The 24,233-nt window shown below is 40.0% G+C and overlaps 1 protein-coding gene, 1 non-coding gene and 1 pseudogene across 2 annotated transcripts; 1 reads left to right on the forward strand and 2 right to left on the reverse strand.

Moving 5' to 3' along the window:
* Positions 1-8,975: 8,975 nt before the first annotated feature.
* Positions 8,976-9,048, forward strand: Trnaf-gaa (transfer RNA phenylalanine (anticodon GAA)). The gene has a single exon. It is a non-coding gene; the product is annotated as a tRNA-Phe (tRNA).
* Positions 9,049-9,581: 533 nt separating this feature from the next.
* Positions 9,582-14,689, reverse strand: LOC139467473 (phenazine biosynthesis-like domain-containing protein; annotated as a pseudogene).
* A 1,441-nt stretch (positions 14,690-16,130) lies between these two features.
* Positions 16,131-24,020, reverse strand: LOC139469875 (phenazine biosynthesis-like domain-containing protein 1). The gene is made up of 9 exons (XM_071252191.1): positions 23,916-24,020; positions 22,729-22,828; positions 21,615-21,713; positions 21,067-21,176; positions 20,312-20,341; positions 19,695-19,783; positions 17,456-17,649; positions 17,005-17,067; positions 16,131-16,812 (listed from the first exon to the last, which is right to left on the reverse strand). Exons 1-9 carry the CDS (start codon positions 24,018-24,020, stop codon positions 16,703-16,705), a joined length of 900 nt encoding a protein of 299 aa, XP_071108292.1. The 3' UTR covers positions 16,131-16,702.
* Between the last annotated feature and the right edge of the window lie 213 nt (positions 24,021-24,233).

Genomic DNA, 24,233 nt, shown 5'->3' on the forward strand with positions numbered 1-24,233 from the left:
TCAGCAATATCCCAGCTATATGACGGCGGTCTGTAAATAATCGAGTCTGGATCAGACAGTGATTGATATCACGAGCATCGATCCAAGCAAATGGGATACAATGACATGCATCAACCAAGTCAGCGGGCCTGACCACCAGATCCCGTTAGTCGCCTTTTACGACAAGCATAGTCGCCTTTTACGGCAAGAATGGGTTGCTGAAGACCTATTCTACCCCGGATCTTCACGGGTCGGAATGCCAGTGAGTCGCATTTTGGTCACTTGTTAGTTTAGGTCTTCCAACTTTTTAGTAGGTTCGATGGCTTCCGTTAATTTCTCAGGATTGTTTTGCTTTGGCGGTTGCGGTTACAGTGGTGAACAGGGTTATGGGCGGCCATTCGGTCTTTCTTTTCTTATGACGTCTGTTCGTAACATTTGACTATTAATATTGTATTTTGACCTTTAGTAATAACATTTAGTTCTTTATTCGTAATATTTGACCTTAATTGTGAATATTTGTCCTTTTTTTAAACTTTGTATTTTTTGACCGAATGGCCGCCCATACAGGGTGACAGTCAACATTCAGACAAGAGAAGTAAAATATACGTTTGTGGAAAAAAAACCAGTAAACTTACTATATGTACGCATGTTCATGGTATTTTCTTTGGACATATGGTTATATTTATATTCCCGTTAAATGTTCCCTTACCAACACGCACGTGCCAACGCAACATTAAGACTATCAGTTTGACACGCAAGCCTACTCCGAACATAGGAAATGTGAAACGAACGTGTTCAGTTCGGATATTAACTACGCGGACACTGGTTTCAATTAATTGGCCCTTGCTTCGTTGATGTCAGGAAAACATTAGTACCCCTTTCACTTGACGATGGTAATATCAGCTCAAGGACTTGCGATTGTATTTCAGCGCGGAGTTTACTATTGATTGTAATTCCCACACGACTTGTGTTATTGCCGCATACCTTGCAGGGTCTTCTGGCGGCCTGTGAAGCAACGTCACCTTGATCGATGTTATTTACATCTCATGTGAAGGTGCGACCTTGGGTATAGACTTTAACGTAAATAAAGATGTGTTGTTCCATATATTATAGGTAGGTAGCTCGTGTCGATTTCACACCCTTTAATGTAGATTTCATTGATAACACCTGAACCTACGTAATTACGTTTTCATACGACAAGAATTCTTTTGATAAACTCCACGAAGGTATAGTGAGCTTTGAATGGCAGGAGGGCCAAACGACCTATCTCACGGGCCAACTTCAATACGGACAAAAGGGGGTCTTTTTCTCCCAATGTAACTTTATCCTGGATCGTTTGTTAGGTGACGAAAATACCGGCCGACATGGCAGATATTTAAATATATTTCCTATTGGTGTCCAAACAACAATGACTTTTGTTCAGAAACCGAGTGCATGAATGTACGTTCCAGAGCGTAAAAGACGCGTGGCTGGTGAGAAGCTTATTCAAGAGTGAGTGAAAATAGCCTTGGGACACAAGCGATATACCCGTATGAACTCAGAGAGTGATTCGAAGAGGGACTTGTGCATATAGAAACGACTCGAGGTCACTCTAATAGCTTTTATGTATAGGCCTCATTTCCCCTATTGTAGTGCTGGCATACGGCTGTGTAACGGGCGATCAAACATAACAGGGGTCCCCACGGGGATTGTTTACGTATACAAATACTCGTCTCAATCGTGCATTAAATATACAGAACATGCAGGTTTCCTGTCGTCCATTGTGTGAGGTACCCAACAGCAACGGTTGCTGTAGTAACGGACTGTAGAGTTGCACTTTCACACTGTTATTGTACGGATATAAACATGCATGACGATGCATCCATACACGTGTACTTGGGTATATGTTTGCGGTGGGTTTAGTCGATGTTTTATCAAATCTTGTTTGTCTGGAAGCGCATTTACCATATGTGTGTACAGTCTTGTTTAAAACTAACAAGGCAACATGCCGCCCTACAATAACAGGCCAATCCCTTGGCCAGCCCACCAAACCACTCGCCACCCATCAATCCCTCGCCACCCTTACCCAGTCCCCACAGCAACATCCAGCCTCTCGCCATTCCATCAAACCCTTCGCCATCCCATCCAATCCCCGGCGACCCATCAACTCCACCCCTCACAACAACACGCAACCCCTAACAACACCGGTACCTCTCCACCCCTCTCCGCTCCACCCGGCCCTCGTCACCCCACCCAACCCACGGCGCCCACTCCACCCCGTCTCCACCCTGATCACTCTCGGCACCGTCACGTCCTGTAAGCCCTTGTAGAACTACACTGCTTTCAGTGTGAATCAATCAGCAGGTAGACGTTGTTGAGATGAGAAGGAATCAATGCATTAGCCACAAACTGTGTTTGACAAGGGCATGATCTGCTTTTCAGGAGCGTTGTCGGTGACACGGGTCAGACAGAGCGTTGGGTCAACATCTGCCTCTTTGTTTGAAGTAACTTGGTCGTGGTACGATGCAATAGCTGCATATGTGTGCTCCTTATTTTAGCCATGGCTGCGTATATCCACACCACTTGTCAGTGACGTGCGTTGGTATAACCAACAGCGCCAAACGTTGGCGACTCAAACACATTGGTGCGTCCGGGCGTGAGGCAATCATGATCGCATGAAAGATTAGGCCACAAATCATACAGTACTGCTTCTCATCACCGCCCGACCCAAATGTTGTATTTTGTAATATTTTGCATTCCAATTTCGGTTCCCGTTCCGCATTTTTAAAGTAATTTTCCATTCACAGTTGCACTTTTTGATCTGCCCTGACCACAAGGCAGGCTGTGGCATTTCGAAGCCATGGATGGGCGTTTTGGTTCAATTTTAAATTTATGTTTGAGTGGTTGGGAAATTCAAAATATACTAGAATTCGACCTACTACATATTGTTTGTTGAAAATGGATGAAAATCTTTTTTTTTCTTATGTGACCTTCTGCACTTATAAAGCATTTGTATAATGATAAATAACATGAGTTGTGAGAATACTAGTACCAGCCAGACTATAGCTTAGTCACTAAAATATTTAATTTTGATTGGAAAAAACATTGAAAAGGAGCCCCAGTGAGAAGGGAGATTCCTCAACCTGTGGAAGATCTAGATTGCTTCATTTAGAGCTCTTGCCTTAAAGTAAGGGGTGGGAGGAAGGGAAAATAATATACGATCAAGAGACTAAAACAGACTTGTACTACCCCGAGAGGTCTCCTGTATTCTGTCTGGTTACATTAGTCAGTATAATGGACGATCCCCCAGGATGTAACCCCCCCACCCCCCCCCCCCCCCCCCCACCCCCCCCCATCTACTGGGTGGGTGAATACTGTATGCTTATGTCGAACGCCGCCGTCAGTTTTCGACGCAGCTGAGAAACATATTTTTCTGTCAATGTACGTACAACTGCTAGTTCTTAGATGAGCTTAATGATAGAAACATAAAGAACCATAACACACTGATTAAACATTTCAGCATTTCAAGTGAGAAGTTTATTTTAAAACATTCCCAAAATGACTAACGATCAAAACATGAATCAAATGCAACACACAAAAATTGAACGTCTTCGCACCAGAAATGCTCGAAGCTTGTGTAACGAATCGATTTTTTAATTGAGGTGTTAATAGAAGATTTACGGTAAATCAAAAAAATATTTTGCATGGAATTGTACCAAGTCTCAGTTAGATTCTTTGATTGGTCCAGAATATATAATTACGAGATTTAACCAATTTTTATGCTTCCTCATATCAATCAATATGTCACAACTACAGAATTCAGTAATTTTAGGTGTCACTTGGTGCCGTCATCTCAATAATAATAAACGACTAAGCCCTATCACAATTAAGATTCAACTTAAAAAACGGCCCTGGCTGCAGCGCGTGCTTATATTCCCACTCGTTACTGCTTCATGTTGTGATGTTGACTCAACGTCCTGTTTCAATACAGGTCTGGTAGGTAGATAGCACTGTACCGCGCGGAAGCGTCAGAAGCTCATTCTAGTCGATAAACTTACACGAACTGCCCACTTGTATAGCGGAACCCAGGTTTATTGCGTAAAAATCCATTACGTAATATGGAAAAATCAATACGCTGCACCATACGTATATTCATGTAAATATTTCACAGTTTGGAACATTGCGCTACGTCCATAGAATATATTTACATCGTACTTAATATGTATTTCTTATTTTTAAAAGCTCTGCTAACAATTAAGGATTTAATTACTATTCCGTTTGCATTAATGCAATTGAATATTCCCATACGATCCTTCATTATTAGGCTTAGAATTTAAAGAAGTAATTCACGTGCAAACGTATGCTTGTGTCATGTTGCCGTTATTTTTAACAGAAAAACAAAAACTAAACACAGTTAAGAACAGATAGGATATACATGAATCATTGTCTTCCACTGCTTATGGACCATAATTTACAACACAGCCATATATTCTGTTTTTTATAAAAAATAATTCCTAAGCTTAATCACTAAAATTGATCATAGGAGAACTTCATAGGTGAAGTGTCTTTTCATTTACAGTTGTCGCTGATATTTTTCATTACGTAGAAAATTATTAATGTTAGAAATTGTGGTGGCATTTATTGCACTTACGCCGAAATAAGTCACGTGACTTTTGAATATATTTACGTTTATAGTATAGTATAGTATCGTATCGGGGAAGCCTTGCCTCTGAATACAAGTCAAGCTCCTCACACCGAGAGCCAGCTCGCTGTTCCATCGCTGCCACCAGTCACAGCTCCCCGGGAAGGTAACAAAAGTGTCATGCGCTGGCAAGGAGCTTGAATACAAGTAATGGAAGGGAGGTAACTCTCATTTACACACTGGCTTCTGGACATTACCATAATTCTATGAATTCTACTGTGATAATTATTTTGAGATTTAACTATTGCCGCTTTAGGAAAACTCGAGAAATTACATTGAATCAAATGTTTATTAAAATATCATGAATGATTCTTACGGTGATATGAAATATTGGAGCTTGGTCGATTTAAATATGAGTCAATATTTATCTTCATAATCAGTTACTCCGTAGGATGCTGTGATGCATGATCAATGTCAGCGTTCTGGCTGATATCATATTACGAACAAGATAACGGGCATGGTTTAAGTCATTAACGTCCAGTTTCTTTAAAACCGGAGGCCGTCTATCAATATAGTTTCTGTTGAGACACATACAGTTTAAATAGAGCAAATGTTATCCCACATCACCAATGCTTCTAATCATTTAAATATGGCATTACATCAATAATCCATTATAGATTTGGAAATGTTAAAAGATGAAAGAAAAAAACTACGATGCAACTCGTGTCATTTCGGGACAGGCCGTCGGTTACGGAAACATACGAGTGGTGACGATTGGAGGCAATCGGTTATTTGCGTGAGTATTCCCGATGTGTTCGAGCGTGCATGACGATCAAATTGCCGGGTTGTGTTGCTCGTTCCTCTTCTCGAAACCCCAGAAGCTAATGAAGCTAAATTTAATCACCGATAGCCTCCAACTATTGCAGTGACACGTCCTGTAACAGGCAAACACGGTTGCATCTGCCTTGCCGTCCGCTGCAACGATAACGGCGTGCGACATCGCGAACATCTCTTTGACCTCCCTTATTTGGACATGAGGGAAATGAGTGTCTAATGATAACGGTCATTACTCCAACCATAGCCATAAATGTTTAATTTCTTTTGATGTTCGGCCAGTAATATTGCAGACTCTTCAGACCAGCCGATTGTTCAAGATCGATTAGACAAGACAGATGGTCACTTTCGCAATCCCTTGAGAATATTAAATGATCAACTCGCCGACTTTATAGTTTTGGGTCATCGCCGCAGACGTGTCCAGTCATTAATAACAGACCAATAATTGTGTTCTCTTCCTTTCTGAGAAAACAATTGTTTGTCATGCAGCGCTGTCTGAATATATATGAACAAAACGCCCTCCCCGCCACTATAAAGCTGGAGCACAGTGAATTACTGGGTTATCTGTTTAGAGGGATGTGTAACCTGAAAGTATATAAACTGTCTATATTGCAGTAAACAGTCAGGCGTTTTGCTTTCATCTCCCAAATACATGACAGTGAAGCTTCCTCTCTGCTTGCGTGTTCAACGTTCAGATTGATATTGTTTGTTTGTTGTTTAACGCCGCACTCAGCAATATTCCGGCTACATGACGGCGGTCTGTAAATAATCGAGTCTGGACCAGACAATCCAGTGAGTGACATCATAAGCACCGATCAACGCCATTGGGATCGATGACATGCATCAACCAAGTCAGCGAGCCTGACCACCCGATCCCGTTAGTCGCCTCTTACGACAAGCACAGTCGTCTTTTACGGCAAGCAATGGTTGCTGAAGACCTATTCCATCCCGGATCTTCACGGGTTCAGACTGATATTGACAGATGCTCGTACTCTGTACATGGTAAGACTGGGTAGATCATTGAGTCATGATGAAACTCGTTCAGACATGCAGATTGTAGCCAACATCTGCCCAACAATGGATATCGAATGTACTTGCCTAACTAGTCTCATGTGTTAATAGAAAATAGCCAATATGTAATTAGCACCAATGAACCAACGAGGACCATATCACTTCTTTTGACATTACTGACGGGGCTCGCAGATGTAGTTAATTGGAATTGGTAATAATCTTGTGAGCGTGGACATCGGCTACTCCGTCATCCTTCCTAATAAGGGAAGATTTCGACTGACGCTTCGTCTCTCAAAACATGCAAGTCTGGTAAAATCAAGCAACTACATTTAAACTGAAAAAGAGTCACAATGAGATGGGAGTTACCAGTGGGAAATCTGGACCGACTTCATGTAGGGCTATAGCATTAGTGTCAAGTCTGGCGGAAGGAAAATGATATGGTTCAGGGACTGTGAGACAGACTAGAAACGATTAACTGACACTTTTATTTACACGTGATGTTTATTCTCAAAATATGGATATACTGGTTGGCCGGTTCTAGCGCCATTGAATGTTGGATGTCACTACCTTACCTCACCATTTCATTTACATATAGGGACGGTCGGGTGGCCTAGTGGTTAAAGTAGCGCTCGTCACACAAGCGGCGTAAAACACAACTCACTCACTCATTTACATATAAATATTTACTGATTGGACTGACTCTCGAAGTTGATATTTCAAGACTACAAATTGAATTTGAATAAAAAATTATAACTATTTGTCCATGTATTTTCACAACAATTGTTTTGGGTACCTAAATCCGAATTTGTTATATCAGGAAATAAATGAAATCACTTATACCTGTAGTTATATTTATCAAAATTCATTGATAAAAAAAATGAATTGTTGGTATCTTAAAACACAGGGACAACAATCTAAAATGGGTATCATACAATGAATGATGAGGATGCTACTGACAACACTGGCCTCATGCACGGTTTGACTATTTATTTCCTGTTGTATGATATTAATAATTCATTTTTTTAAATATCAATTTCAGGGAAGAAATTTTAAATATCAATAACCAGATGGAATTCGATTGTTTGTATTCAAAATGGATTTACTGATATCCACAATCAAATTGTGATAATGTAATTCACTACTTGGTTCATGACAATAACGAATTCTGTCTTAAAGTCATATCGCGGTACTGTCTGTCACCTATATGAAGCCATATGTCTTTGTGTTTGTGTGCGAACTATTAATAACAGGTTCCAAGACTTCATGCTGTGTTTCATAAGCTAATCAAGATATTCTGCACAGTCGAGGGGACAGGTATTATGAAAAAGGAGTGGATAATATCATAAATAAGATTTACTCATATCTAAAATCAACATTATGATTTAAGATGTCATTAAGTGAAAAATTGATATCACACATTGGAGTATAAGATATCAGTATATGAATTATTGATGATATCAAATCGATTATTATCACATCCACTATAAGATTTTAGGTATCTCAAATCCGACTTAAAAATTACTCAGATATGCACTCATTTAAAAATATAAAAAGCGAACATGTGGCAATAATACATATTATTTCATCAATATCTTTTTTTAATTATATGATATTAAATTGAATTTGCGAAATATTGATATAATGAAATAGGGAATAAATGGTTAACGGGTGTCTCATATTATCGTCAACAACAAGAGTGATAAACACTCTTATCATCCATCAAAAACAAACTTCCACGTGCTTCACAATGTTTTACAGACCAATGTGACGTCATCGGTTACCGTGACGTCATAATATACAATCAAATGATGTCTTGAATCTCTCTGCCACTGAAGCTGTATTTTTACACTCAATTTAAAACACTTATAGGAATTATACTGTTTTCAAACTGAAAAAGGGTTGGAAGAATGCTGTTGGATGATAAATAGAATCTCACTATTGTGTCTTTTGATATCAATTAGATCTAGATCTATATCAACACTCATAATGTCCCATAATTTGTATCAACTCGTGTTGATATATTTCATCAGAGACCATTATATGGTCTCTGATTTCATGTAAAAAGACACGAGGGTGAGATTCTCTAATTATTCCGATTGAAACATAATACCCCTTGACTTTAGTTAGTACTTTTTTTTAAATTGAATGCCTTTTATATTTCTTTTATTAATATTATTAAACGCCAATCAGGCCTGTAAATGAAGACCCCGACTGGCTATCACATATATTCAAACATAAGGCGCCTAGGCCTACACATCGTATATACACACCTAATAATAATATCGCATAATTTATTACTATGAGGAAAATCCCACTGACCACGTGATCTTTCCATAGCGATATTCATTTGTCACAGAGCGTGGCTGTGCCCTGATTTCATTCCCAAGCTATTATCTAATTTGTTTTGTAATATACTTCAGTTATACTGATACGGCCTATTCAACGCGACAGGCGATTGATAAATTTCATGAAATAACGTTAGCGTCCGCAGTACATTTATAGCCGGCGGTTAACACCGTTTATCTTGTCGGCCGGAATAGCTCAGTTGGGAGAGCGTTAGACTGAAGATCTAAAGGCCCCCGGTTCAATCCCGGGTTCCGGCACAGAGTGCAGGACTCTGGCGGCTGACCAATTTTTTTTCATATTTACTGGTTTCATGAATCGTATCCGAGCAAAATGGTGAGTGAAACACTTCCTATAATATTATTTAGATAATTGATAAATATATTATGAAATACCGTACTTTTCGAGCGATTTTCCACAGTAATGTTACCACTTGTATAAAAAATGTAAGCACTACTAAACATTTTAATGACGTCACTATTACGTTAATGAAAACTAGAATGACGTCATACAAACTGTTACAAACATATACGCTATCCAGATTTTAAATATAGTATTAGGTATATTACATATCTGTGTTCATACAGTATAGGCCATTTAACCAGGCATCAAATAGTGTTGTTTTCAAATATGGAATCAAAAATATTATCATAATTTCAATAACATTACAGAATCATCGCAGGAAATAATGTAGATCAAACAATTAATAATGACAATCTTTCATACCAGCCATACGTATAAATGTGTAAAATATATTTTAAAAAACGTTAAGAGTTTTTATTATTATTATTCACTAGTATATTATAACCGCGACATATATTGTAGTTCCCCTGTGTGTCGAGGTTGAATCATATTCCCGCTCCCCCGCCACCCTCAGGTTTATGTCCCCACCCCGGGGCGAGCACTGGCGAGCTGGAAACACAAACATAAACCTAGTTAATACATGTTCTCTGGTTCAGCCTCTCTCACACACACGTGAATATGTTACAGTCGACATCTATTATCAGGCAGTATGTATATTGACTGAAAGAATCAGTAAATATGTATACTGACAGATTCATTCAGGCAATGTACGTATTGATTGACATTAAAAGCCAATATGCATATTGGCTGAGAGTTGAGACTGGGGTCTCCTCCCATTAGTAAGACAGCCCAGTTGTGAGACACCTTAAAACAACAAGGTCATACCTGGTTGCACATGTTGATCAGGTAATTAACCCCTATCATGAAAATGGACTTGTCTTATTATAGACAAAGAAATGACTCAAGATGCTTGATACCCTCTTTTACTTTATTTCATTCAACATTTTAATTCATCCATCCCTTAAATCCATTGTTTTAAAATATTCGCCACTTAGAGTTCAGTTCTTACTTTGTTCTTGTAGTGGAGATATCCCTGAAAGGGGACCTGGAGAGTACCTCTTTGACTGGTAATGAACTCACCCTGCTGCAGACCTGCCATGATAAACTCATTTATTTCCTGAGAATATTCAAACAGAATTACTGGCCTACTCATATTAATTAATCTGCTAATCATGGGCTGTGACCATTGTTAAGTGGGTAGACTGGCTGTGTTTGATTAATTAATCCCACCTACTCCACTGTCTTATAATGGGTGCCTCACTAATGGGATGTCTTACTAATGGGATGTAACCGAGACTGGATGTTAGACATTTCAATCATGATTTCTTTTGGTGTCTTTCATTCTTCTTATATACTTTATCTACTCAATATCGCAAAGTTGTATCGATTTCAGGCAAATGGTTGGTAACAAAATGGTTGATATCTGTCACGTGACTCAATATTCAATAACAAAAATATTTACTTTGACGTCATATACATCCGCCTATATACGTAACTCTTTTTGTTCATTATTTTGTTTTTTTTATAATTGATAATTTAATCCCTGTTACAGAACGGACCTGACGCCCAGGGAAGTGCCTGGCCTGGTAAGAAAAAATATACAGACAATTTTAGCAATGTTATTAAATGAGTTCTAGAAGCTATTGATGCAGGTCGCTACTAATAGTAAGATTGATGTTGGAGGTGTGGCTATTATGGACTGAGATATTTTTTTACACACAGTCACTCACTTTAATTTATATAAACCATAAAGAATCTTAATATAGTGACATCAAAACATACGTTAGCAAGAAATATTGTACATATTAAACTTGTTCGTTCTTACTTTTACCATTAATCCATAAAAAACTACATGAATAGCATGAAAATTGTGTTTTTCTGTTCTATTCTACATTGATGTACCGCACTTCCTCAGATACTTGTAATTTGTTCCTCGACCAACGGACCCGTATGCATTCAAGTTATCATTCTCAACTCCCTGGTGAGTATACAACCCAAGCTGCCTCCCGGCGCTATGGGATTTTTACATCCACCTCACATATCGGGTGCCATTCCCTGCTGGATGAACAGAGGAGCATTTGAACTGTCACTTTCCCATGGTGACACCACACGTCTTTTTCACACTTGTGTTTCGGGTATATGAACGTATTTGCGTTCCTGATAAACAATATAACAAATCATGACGTCTTCTCACCGTAAAGCTCGTGTTTCTCCAGCTGTTGGGACCAGTAGCTGGCCAATACTGTGTGGGCCGATCCTAAAATAATAACAATAAGAGGTGTATGGTCACTGGTAAGTATAAACATTTGTTTTAAGTATTCAAACTTTTAACTTCACTAACTGGTACGGAAATCTGTCTGTTCAAAATCTGTAACACGGGGGAAAGAATAATTGATATCTCATTCCAGCAATTCGGCGGCATTCATGAGCAGCAAATATTTAACACAGCAAATAATATATGAAGCGATATCTCGCATGTTTTACATTCGGAGTATCGACTTCTTCCTTCTGGCCGCCGGCAGCAGTTGCCGATGTTGAGAGCTAACAGGGCCCGGACCAGCTGATACCAGGTTTAATAACACGTTTTGTAATAAATAAATGTTAAGCATTTATTAGCTAGTGCCACATTTAATGTTAATTACATATGTGATTTTCTTATACTTATACATGCGTGTGTTTATCAATAAGCTGAGACCTTGTGCCATTTAACCCAAATTTCCTTCGGGATAATATAGTGTAATCTTATCTTATCGTACATAAAGGTAATCTTTCTAGGGCACTGTTGCCAACAGTGTGTGAGTGAGTATTGTTTTACGCTGCTTTATGAAATATTTAAGCAATATCAAGGCTGGGGACACCAGAAATGGGCTTCACACACTGTACCATTGGGCGTTACTTATATCTTAAGCCACCATCAAATATGGGTGTATAAGCTTTTGGCCCAGCAGTTTACATGAGGTAAGATATATTAATGCCATCGAAATAATTACCACTAGAATCATACCTCGTCTAGTAACCGCTATATGTTTCCATTTTTAGAAACTGACCTGTCACGTGGTCCTCCGGTATCCCCACCCATGGGGCGAAGTACCTGGACACAAAGTCGTACCCCCTCCCCTCCCCTCAGCGTCCACCGCTCCGTTAGACTGGGACCCCCTCAGCGTGATGATTAGTCCTGCACCATGACCGTGGAATATATTTATTTTATGAAAAAATAATAATCTAGAAATGCATACAAAAGCAAGTCTAGCCAGCTCAAGCTAGCTCTATTTCCATTGAAATCAGCATAGGGAATTTTTTTATTTTTAGAGTCAAGAAGGATATTGTGTAATATAAGATTTCAGAGACTAAATGTTAGTCTACGTGATGATCACCCCCCTCATTTCCCCGTTCTCTCACTCTCCACCATACGGGGTAATCTGGGGCTCCCCAGCTCCGACCTGCAGGGACACGCGGTAGTGTGTAGTTGCAAGGATTATTTTTAAAAAATAACCAAAAAACATCAAATACATTTACTTTACACTCAGTATGAAGACCTCCAAAGTTATACATAGTTTATGATTTCTAAAAGATAAAGCTATCCGAGGGTCGATCACTTATTTAAAGAAATACGGCACTTTGAATTTTGTAAATAGCTTCTTACCTTGAGCAGCAGTCTGACAATCTGACCAGTAGGCTGTTAGTGGTGGGCGAGTATTGCACGTCTTGTATAAGTGACGAGTCTACCACCACCTGTGACAGTCCAGCACAACAACACTCAGAACACCAACACAGCTGACTCCATGAGTATCAAGTTTGTTGACGCGTCATAGAGAGGATTCTTAGGATGGTACGCGTGTAACAAGGCCATGTTTGTGATCACATTTACAAAGTTAAGGTCTAAAAATGTGCCCATGACTGTAACCTACGCAACAACGGAACGAAGAACAAATATTTCATTCGTGTTTTGTATATTTTGAATTGATATCTGTTTTCAGGTTTCCACACCCACCTTTAAAAGGTTCCCCAGCGCCGCTCTATCCTGTTAAAGAAAACAAATGTATAAAAAAACGGATGTTGAATAACTCGAAATTAGCCCCTTAGCTGCCGGATGATTCATTGTGGTTTCCGTTTGGGTTCGAATCCCAGATGTTTTTATCAGGTATTATGAGGGCGTGAGTGTTATGGTTTTACGCCGCTTTTAGCAATATTCCAGCAATATCACGGCAGGGGACACCAGAAATGAGCTTCACACATTGTACCCATATCAGGAATCGAACCCGGGTCTTCGGCGTGACGAGCGATCGCTTTAACCACTAGGCTACCTGACCGCCCTTCAGGAATTAAAACTATCCTGTACTCCTTGGTTTCACCGAAATTGTCCAAACTTAATCGTAATTCGACAAAGTAGAGACAATTTATGGATAACTTAATGAATCGTAATTCGGTAATGAAATCTGATATATTTTGTGTACATCTAACCTGTACCCGGTATTCACCAAAGGTCTGCCTATTCTACCCCGGAATCTTCACGGGTCAATTTTAGTCCTTTCTGCCCAATAACAATAATCTTATAGACTTATAGTCCATTTCTGAAATAGTATTTTGTACTTTAAAACTAACCCTGGCGGATTATTCATACTCTGAAGGGATGAAGGTTTGGCTGCGAGTATCACTGGATTCAGAGGTCACTCTGAAAGCTCTCAAGTTCAGAATGAGAAGCGGGCCTGGAGATGAGCTGCGCGTGAGGCTGTTAATCGGGACAAGACTGGTCAAAGGGGAGTAACTCTGACCTTTACGATGCCGATGGCAAGGGAAAACCTATCTGTTGCCCTAATCGTCTGTCACTTCTTCCAGAATGTTGCTTGGTTGGTTTGTTGTTTAACGCCGGACTCAGCAATATTCCAGCTATATGACGGCGGTCTGTAAATAATCGCGTCTGGACCAGACAATCCAGTGATTTATATCATGAGCATCGATCCACGCAATTGGGATCGATGACATGCATCAACCAAGTCAGCGAGCCTGACCACCCGATCCCGTTAGTCGCCTTTAACGACAAGCATAGTCGCCTTTTACGGAAAGAATGGGTTGCTGAAGATATTTATTATTAAATACTTTAATCCGACTACCCAGCTTCTTGAACAGAACTGCAGTGGAGCCTAGAGTTGCATGGCCACAGAGATTTATTTCCGTCTTTAGGGTGAACCATCGCAGGCAAAACCTAGACCCTGTGGCATACAACATAGACTCGATGTAGGTTAGGGGGCACTTCAAAAATTCAACGTCGGATACCCTAGTTGTGAAGAGCTGCGAAAATTTTCATTTTTATTTCATCACGTCGGGTGTTCCTCCCATGGTGACCCGACAGTTACTCGCCGTGATTAATACAGTTCGAAGCACCGTTAAACCCAACTCGCTCATCACCATAACAACAGGTTCCTTGTCTCAGTAGCTGATTCCTAAGGCTGTTACTTAAGAACAACGACCCCGATCCACATTACGTGTTTTGAAGCTCTCGTCATCCCCGTCGCTGAAGATGAAGCCTGTGGTCGGCATATTCGTCTCTATAGCAACCTTCTGCATTTGTTTGTCGGTTAGATTCTGCGCAGAATGATGGTAATACTAGAAATATACTGATACTGATACTGAACTCTAAAAACTGAGACAGATATTTGATATATTCTATTTGAAGGAACCGTAGACCATAATTAGTGGAGAGGTGAGGTGAAATGGGGTTTAACGTCGCGTCCAAGATATAGCGACGTGCATACACGTGTGTGTTTGTGTGTGTGTGTGTGTGTGTGTGGCTGCTTGTACTAGTCCGGACTTTATCCGATTTATAGTGCTTGCCCACTGAAATACCATGTCGCAGTTTAACATTAATAACTCACTCAGACACAGTATACTGACTCCGAGCTGACCGATCCTTGTTTTATCTCCTTAATGTCGAGTCTTTTGGTATGATGCGGCCGGGCCATAATTAGTAGTAGTAGTAGTAGTAGTAGTAGTAGTAGTAGTAGTAGTAGTAGAGCTTTCACGAGTGAAGATTTGAGTAAAGGCATCCGAGGAATCGAGGTTACAGAAAGACAACATAGAATAAGACCCGGCTCTGGTATCCTATATAGTATTCTTTATATAAACTGTGCCCTGATTATTTTCACTATATCTTTATCATTGATAGAACAGAAGGTATGTCGACATTTTTCAATGTAATTTTGAACCCTAATTTACGTTTTCTATGTATCTATCCATCCATCCGTCTGTATCGGGGTATCGCCGGCCACTACCTGCACGTGAGCCACAGTCTCGTATTCTGATACAAGATCGGGGTAATTCGGTCACGAGTTTTCACGATCTACTTTTGCCGACTGGTTATACGACAAATGTCACATTAGCTGAGCCTGATGAATGAATACACGTGTTTACCGTATTGTAAATGGACACCGGGCATACTGCCGCGGGGTTGCCACTGAAAGAAGGCTTTGTGAAAGCATCTACGAAATATATTGGTAGTTCGGACATGGCCGACCTCCTAGTATAACCTTGACCTTTTCTTGTCAGGTTGCTGTGTTTGCTTAAAGGGATGGCAGAGATATATGTCAAGCCTTCGTGTTGACTTGAATATCAAGATCTTGAAGATAGTCTTCTAAAGGCTCGATTTATGCATTCGTTCCGAAAATCATGTAAATGTATGTTTTCAGAATTTTTAACATGTTACTTGCGGTAGATATAAACAGTAATATTTACACATTCTATCTATGTTTATCTGTTTATTTTACGTGGCTATGCGGAAACACGCCTGGAAACTCAAATGGTACAATTTGGGCTTCGTCACTTCGTGTAAACCACAGTATTAGCCCTGCATATATTTGTTGCTGTTAATGTTTCTGGCAGTTGGATCAATGTCAATGAATAATAACTGAACATTATTTTGGCTTACTCTTTTTAATAATAACAAAAGATCCAAACACAAAGACGAAGAAATACAACCGATGAAATAAAAAAAAAAATAAAACAAAACAGTAATATGATACCATACGGGATGTGTTAAATAACATGCATTTAAAAGTCTTGCAGGAATGAACCACGTATCCAGTACTATCCACCGATGTCCGTCTTAAACAAAAGATCCGGGTTAGAATAGGTCTTCAGCATCCCATGCTTGTCGCGTAAGAGGCGACTTACGGGATCGGGTGGTCAGGCTCGCTGATGCATGTCATCGTGTCCCTATTTCGTAGATCGATGCTCTTGATATCAATCACTGTATTGTCTGGTTCAAACTCCATTATTTACAGACCGCAGTCATATAGCTGGGATATTGCTGAGTGTGGCGTTAAGCAACATACAAACAGACAAACAAATCTTAAACAAACGATAACATTCACATACGACCGCTGCAAACAACAAACATGACCACAACCAGACACACGGGTATACCAGCATATACAATTTGATTACATATTATCTATTTCAAATACCATGAAACCATACATACAATGTCGTTTTCTGATATAAAACATGCATGCAGACTAAATATTGAAAAATATTCCCCTGTAAGTCGAGGTTGAATCATATTTCAAGTGTCCCCGTCATAATGATGGCAGCGTCCCCTGCCAGGTGTACCCGCTCCCCCGCCACCCTCAGGTGTATGTCCCCACCCCGGGGCGAGCACTGGCGAGCTGGAAACACAAACAAATCATGCAGTATGCAATATCAACACTCTGCATTAAACTGTTATACTAATCAAAAGAAGTTCTTTAAAACAACACCAAATTCGGGTCTAGCTTGATACCGAATAAAGCATTGATTGATTGATTGATTGATTGATTGATTGGTGGAATATAATTACAGAGTGACGTCACGTGACTCACCGTAAAGCTCGTGTTTGTCCAGCTGTTTTGACCAGTAACTGGCCAGTACTGTGTGGGCCGACCCTGAAACATTGCCCATCAACATAACCTCATTTATAGAAAATAAGCAAGTCTTGCTTGACAACGGTATAAGGATCTATACCGAAACGTCGCTTTTTACAGTATTAAAGAAGTTGTTATCCATAAATTGTGTCTACTTTATCATCTAATATTTCGTTTATACTTGCCTGTGATACTGGTTTTACATCTATACGGAGCTAGAACCCTTTTGAGAACGTCTATACATACATATGCGTCACTCAATATGTGTTGTCTGAGTTTTTTCCATGAAAACACAAACAGCATGAAAGCACAATTAGGCTCAAAACAATAACTAAAAAAACAGAAAAGTGCTGGTTTAAAATAAATGAACAGCAGAGGAAAATAACCATACGTTACAATTTAAACTGACCCGTGACAGGGTCCTCCGGTATCCCCACCCACGGGGCGAAGTACCTGGACACAAAGTCGTACCCCCGCCCCTCAGCGTCCACCGCTCCGTTAGACTGGGACCCCCTCAGCGTGATGATCACCCCCCTCACTTTGCCTGTTCTCTCACTCTCCACCATACGGGGTATCTGCGGCTGTAGGCTCTCCAGCTCCGATCTGCAGGGACACGTGGTAGGGTGTAGTTGCAAGGATTATACGATTTGTTTTTATTATTTCTGAAATTTTCACATTCATTTATTGGCTCAGAATTTTAGCGTGTTTTTCACCCTCTATAATACACTATTTTTAGATCACCTGGTCTGAAAAGCCATGTGAGCTCATATCGTCGTCCGTCGTCCGTCGTCTATAAACCGTGAAGCTAACAGGCCAGTATGACGTCAGAAGTGATAATCTGTGGCGTTACGACATTTTACGTCAACAATAAAAGTGTGTCCCGCGAGCCAATTAAAATATGGGGAATATTCACAATGGTGCCATACACAGCTGCATATAGGGCTCTTTCTTTTCTTTCATTAGTGTTTGTAAGATACGAATTAGAGCAAGGGAAATACATAGATTTCGTAAGATCAGGATAATCATAATGATCACATTATATTTATTCCACACTTTACTATTATTAGCTGTAGTGATGATATGTTGTGTTCTATATTATGCACTCGGTATACGTATGTCGTCAACAGTGACTGTTTATGAGGCCTTTACTATTGTGACGTCATTACAAATTACATCAAAAATGGCTTTTGCAATTCGTCACGAATGCTGTAAAGCACGTGAAATCATTGCTTCAGACTGATCCGAAGATTAATATTAACTCGCTTATTTTGAACCATATAATACATATGTAATGTGGAAGGTAAGCACGAGGAAGACGTATTGTTATAACGACAGTTTTGTTACGTCCTGCTCTCAGTAAGTATGTTCCTCCTAAATACTGATTTTATTTAACGTTCATGGTACAAAGTCAATAAATATTTCGTTTTGTAAGTTTTGCGTGATGTTATTTAAGAATTGACCTTCACTTTGTTTGGCCCTCACTCTATGCAGGTTGAACTATGAACTCACACAAAGTGAAAGTCAATTCTTATAATTTTTTATCACAATTTCTTTCCTCAAAGGACGTAGGCCAAGATCTAAAAACAATTTTATTAGTACGTGTGACTTCATGTTTACACTAACAGCCAAACAACAACCAGCTATATCGCGGAATAAAATAGTTCCCCAAAAAGAGAGGTGACATGAGCGTATGGATGCAGAACTTGCTCTTCAGAAACATCTTACGCAACACATGTGTTCATATAATATCCCCATTAGATGAGAAAGGTCTGTAATGAACTACCTCAGTAAGTCAGTAACAATGGCAGCGCGTCGTAATACATTTACATCAAGTACAAGACGTCAAAATGGCCGACACGATAAACGTGACGGGAGCATTTCCGAAGTTGTTAATGAACCTGTGGCGGTTACATGTGTTAGTCATAATTGATCAACTGACCGATTATTGAAAGGTGATTAAAGATGCGTCAAACAGATACCAAGGTAAATTCGTAGATTGCAGGAGACGGTCACTGTCAGCCTAGACACAGATCGAGTCGATACTGACGATAGTTTGGATGTGCATTTTTTCGTTTGTTCATTAGGATGGGCCGTAGCGAGGAAATTCGTGAACAATCATGCAGTCAAGCTCTCTTACGTTTCTCAATGTATACTGAAATGCTGAGACCAAGATTAAAGGTTCTAAATGATCAGAAATAATGCTTATGTATGTTTTCGAGCTAGGGAATTCCCAGGGGTTTCCCAAGGAATGTGGAAGTAGTCCGTCGGTGTTTACGTCATTTCAAGAACACTGTCTCGTGAAAAACGTATGAACGTCAAATTGTGTTGTTCATACACTTATGAACGTCAACTTAGCGGTGTATGTGACCGACCTCTCGTCCAATGGAAAAGCCGTATATCGTGTAAACGTCAAATAAAAAAAATATTCCTGAATGTTTGTACGGAAAACTATGACCGTTCTGGGGGAAGCTAAAAGCGTCACATGACGTCGACAACAAATTATGACGTCATCATCTTTTGTGACGTCAATACACTATGCCAACAATGGTATCTGCATTTACGTAACAAGCTATACAGCTCGTGTATCACAGGTGTGCTTCATAGGGGTAGCAAATGTATGCACGTGCGTAACAATTGGTCCGACTTACCGTGTCACGGAGTCCGACAACCGGACCACCAGCTTCTTGGTTGTGGGGGAGTATTCCAGATCTTGAATCAGTGACGGGTCTACAACAACCTGACAAGAACACGGATTGAGGACGTATTAAACTTAGCTTTGCTGTCCAGTGAAACTGTGTTAATCTGGCCAGTGATAAACCAAATTTGTGGAGTAACGTCCCTTATGATGATATATACTGATGATTTACTATTGGAGTGGTACTGGTGATGATAAACACGATGATGAAACCTTTAAAACAATATCCAAACATGTTCCTTGAAATCACAATCGTCTATTTTAATCATCTCCCCGAGGCAATGGCGTTAACTGACTGTAAAAGTCCAGTTTCCACCCTTGTCGAGATTGGCTTGAATTCCGGAGTTACATTCTGGCTCAACAAACGAGTCTATGCACAGTCTATGCATACCAGTACGAGTCTATGCAAAGTCCAATCAAAATCACGTAACGTGCAGATTTCGGTCGACTGCAGGATTTGCAAAGCATGTGTGAATTAATTATATATAATATTAATTAATTATAGTCAGTTAACGCCCCTGCCTCGGGAGGATGACTGTTATCGCTTTTGTATGTTTCTTCCGAACATACCTTAAGGAGATTTTCCATTTCAGATCTATCCTGTAATAAAAAAACCGAAATTTATTTGTTCCTTATATTGTTTGAATCAATGTTCATTTAATGGGAAGCTTGCTTTTCATGTATACTAGTATATATTGCAGAAGTGTACACTTGTTTATTAATAATCAACTTTTAAACCACTCGGCCAGTATAAGGGAGACAACTCTCGATACTGATGTTCGCTGTTCATCCATTCATATTCATTTCTACAGGGCAGCGCTGAAACAAAATGGTCAGCGGTAGCTTCTTACTTAAACATTAACTTTGTTTGTTTAGATGTTTGTTTGGTGGTTTTGGGTGTGTGTGTGTGTGTGTGTGTGTGTGTGTGTGTGTGTGTGTGTGTGTGCGCGCGCGCACTCCAGCTATATGACGGCGATCTGTAAATAATCGAGTCTGAACCAATCCAGTGATTGATCGTAATCATCGATCTACGCAACTTGGATACGATGACGTGCATCAACCAAGTCAGCGATCCTGACCAGCCAATCATGTTAGTCGCCTCTTACGACAAGCATAGTCGCCTCTTACGGCAAGCATGGGTTGCTGAAAACTATTCTAACCCGGCTCTTCACGGGTATAAACATTAACAATATATACTACAGCTAATTCTCCATTACTGAGGACACCCTGGAGTAACCCCGATGTTGTATCTCCACTCTCATTTATCCAGATAATACGCCAACACACTGGATAATCGAGGGTAATGACAAGTAGCAGCACATCACCTGTTCCTCAGAAGGGTTCAAGGGAAAGTCCATGGAGATTAACTTGTCCTGTCGACGTGTGGTTAATATCCCGCTCAATGTGTCGAAACTTATTTCTTGTGACTCATTTCCTGAAAAATGACGCAACTTCCGATTAAGGGGATTAAGTTTTTAACTATAGCATATGGTTCATTAACACGTTTGAATATGTTCTATATTGGGCGCCCTCTCTCTCTCTCCCCATCTCTCTCTCTCTCTCTCTTTATCTTTTTCTCCTCCTCTCTCTCTCCCTCTCTCTCTCTCTCTCTCACACACACACACACACACACACACACACACACACACACACACACACACACACACAAACACCATCCAACGCCCATAAACCCTACCCCACTCTCCCTTCCTCTACCTACACCCATTCACCATACCATGCTGTGTCCAGTCTACCACACTACCCCCAGCATCACCAACGCCCCTCAACCTTACACCCGACAAGACCCGGCCACCTACCCTATGGCCCTACCCACAACACCCCACTCATCTTTTCCTTTTCCACTAAGCCCTACCTATCTTGTTGAAGAGGACAGCAGCCGACCCAAGCGTTGCATGGCCACAGAGATTCACTTCGGTCTTGGGCGTGAACCACCGCAGGCCAAACCTGCAATCTGGAAAATGCATTGTTTCCACCAATTCCTTTGATATAGTATTCTATTCTAATCAAGTAAACGTGTAGTATAATATAGTATGAATGTAGCTCAACCACTAACCCGAGTGTAAATGGTGGAGTTAACGCTCGGTTTGAAATGGAGCCAAGTGGCTGGGATTCCTAACATACACGTTAGAAGGTGTATGTATAATGAGTGAGTGAGTGAGTGAGTGATGTTTTACGCCGCTTTTAGCAATATTCCAGCAATATCACGGCGGGGGACACCAGAAATGGGCTTCACACATTGTACCCATGTCGGGTCTTCGGTGTGAAGAGCGAACGCTTTAACCACTAGGCTACCCGACCGCCCGTATGTATAATGAGAAAATATGTATAATCCTTGAAAATGTCAAACTTATCTTTCGGGTTTTTTTTAGAATAGAAAGAATAGAACACTTTGATTTCAATGACTATGTATGGCGATTAAAGCCAGAAGAAAATCATCAGTGGTAGACGCCATGTGTCTGACATGTCTACTTAGTGAGAGGTAAAGTCATGTCATTTCAGGGGATATGAATAAAGACATGACCACTCAATTTCAGGGATTATGCATATTCCCTTGACAGAATCAGGCATTGCACATTCTCTGAGAACTTCAGGGGTGAACTATAAAATTGAAACTACATAATGAGGGTTCATGGACATGTTAGCATTAAGATTTGTCAGGTTTCATAATCAGCTACCGGTAAGTGATGCGGTACTCTCAAGATACTGTTTTTTATTATGCTGCCGGCATTGCACGTGCGAGGGATTGAGCTGGACTCTCCGTTAGGTGTCGGCTTCATGGGATTAAAGCCACTGTTATAGACATTAGCCCCTTTGGTGAGATCAACGCGCACTCGTGTGGACAGACTAAGGATCATCCTCAGTGTGCGACTAGGATTGCACAGGGGCAGCGGATCCTGGTACGGCAGGGGGCAGCGACTCGTGTAATTCAATTTAAAAAGGCAGACATTTCATAACATCACAATTACTTTTCTTGAAGCTATCTTCATTCCCCTCACTGAAAACAAAAGCTGTCTCCGACAAGTTCATTTCAGCTGCGATCTTCTGCATCAATGTTGCTGTGAGATTCTTTGAAATAAAAAAAAACGCTTATTAAATTACATTATCAATACTTTGGGCCCTGTATTTCTCCTACATCCACATATTACAACAGTTTATCGTTCTGTGATGATTCCAGCAAGTTAAATCTCACCGCAGTACATTTATAACTACCAAACTATTCTGGATAGTATAACAGAACATATAACTTTGATATACATTTACTATAATAGCCTCTAGAAGTTCGAAATTCTTCCACGACTCAACCTAACATAAATACTTGCTCATGTTATGGCTATGCATACAGCTCCGGTTTGCAGAAACGAGTACACCTCGTTAGCTAAGGGAGACAACTCTAATCGCCATAACAAACCTAGGACCGCAGGGAAATGATACATATAATTCTTTAAATAAATGACGACTGTCGATACAATAAAATAGCTTAATGCTAAAGAATCCAGTCAACAAATAGAAAATGGCACTCCTGATCATAAATAACAGGAAAATACTGGTAAAATAAATCGAATTTATGTGAAAACTAGATACCTTGTGAAAAAAACACCACAAACTTTACATGTTTATTTTGAACTGAAAACGTTGTTAGTTCTCACGTAGTGTTTTGTAATTAATAGTATTAGGTGTCACCATAAATGCTTTGTGCAATGAATATGTAAGTATGTCTTATTTCATACCAAGTCATATTATAGTAGTATCAAGAATATCAGTATACGATATAAGGACTTAATTGACAGTCGTTTGTATGCGTTGTTTTATAATGAGAAGCATGGACAAATAATAAGTTATTCATTTTATATTCATATTATTACATATTTAAATATGCAGTTAAATAAACCATGTTGTGTTTGGTAGAAACATGCAATTTCAGCCCTGGGGACTTGAAGTGGTTCTAAAATCGTATACTGCCAACGCGCCTTCGTGGTCACTCGTCAAACTGGGACAAACCCAATTCGGGTACCGGAAAAGGGCGAGTGGTGCCGAATGCGCAACATACCGACACTGAAAATCGGTCACATGGGCAGTGGCTGTCCAACTCAGTAAGCATCACATTGCTGAAATCAGCTGAGACAGCTGTATAATAGGTCAAACGCATAGTCACCGTGCTGGTCGCTGAAACGAGGCAGACAGCCGCGGGGTTGCCACTGAATGCCGTCTTGGTGAACGCATCAACGCAAAAAACCGGGAGGCAAGTTGACTTGGACATGGTTGACAAATCCCATACAGCCTTGACCTTCTGACGGGTTTACATTGTATTTAGGTCTTCGTGGAAAAGTACTTTTATTGTATGTTGTTGTTTTTTTAATGTAATTTAATATGTGGGTCTGGTTAATAACAAATGTGCTATTTTGTGTCATTTCCATAAAACGTATGATACACAAAAAACTTATAATTTAGATGTACTTTACTCATTTTTCTC

Source organism: Haliotis cracherodii, unplaced genomic scaffold (assembly GCF_022045235.1).
Source record: "Haliotis cracherodii isolate W230 unplaced genomic scaffold, xgHalCrac1.p SCAF_2, whole genome shotgun sequence".
In the NCBI taxonomy this organism is placed as follows: domain Eukaryota; kingdom Metazoa; phylum Mollusca; class Gastropoda; order Lepetellida; family Haliotidae; genus Haliotis; species Haliotis cracherodii.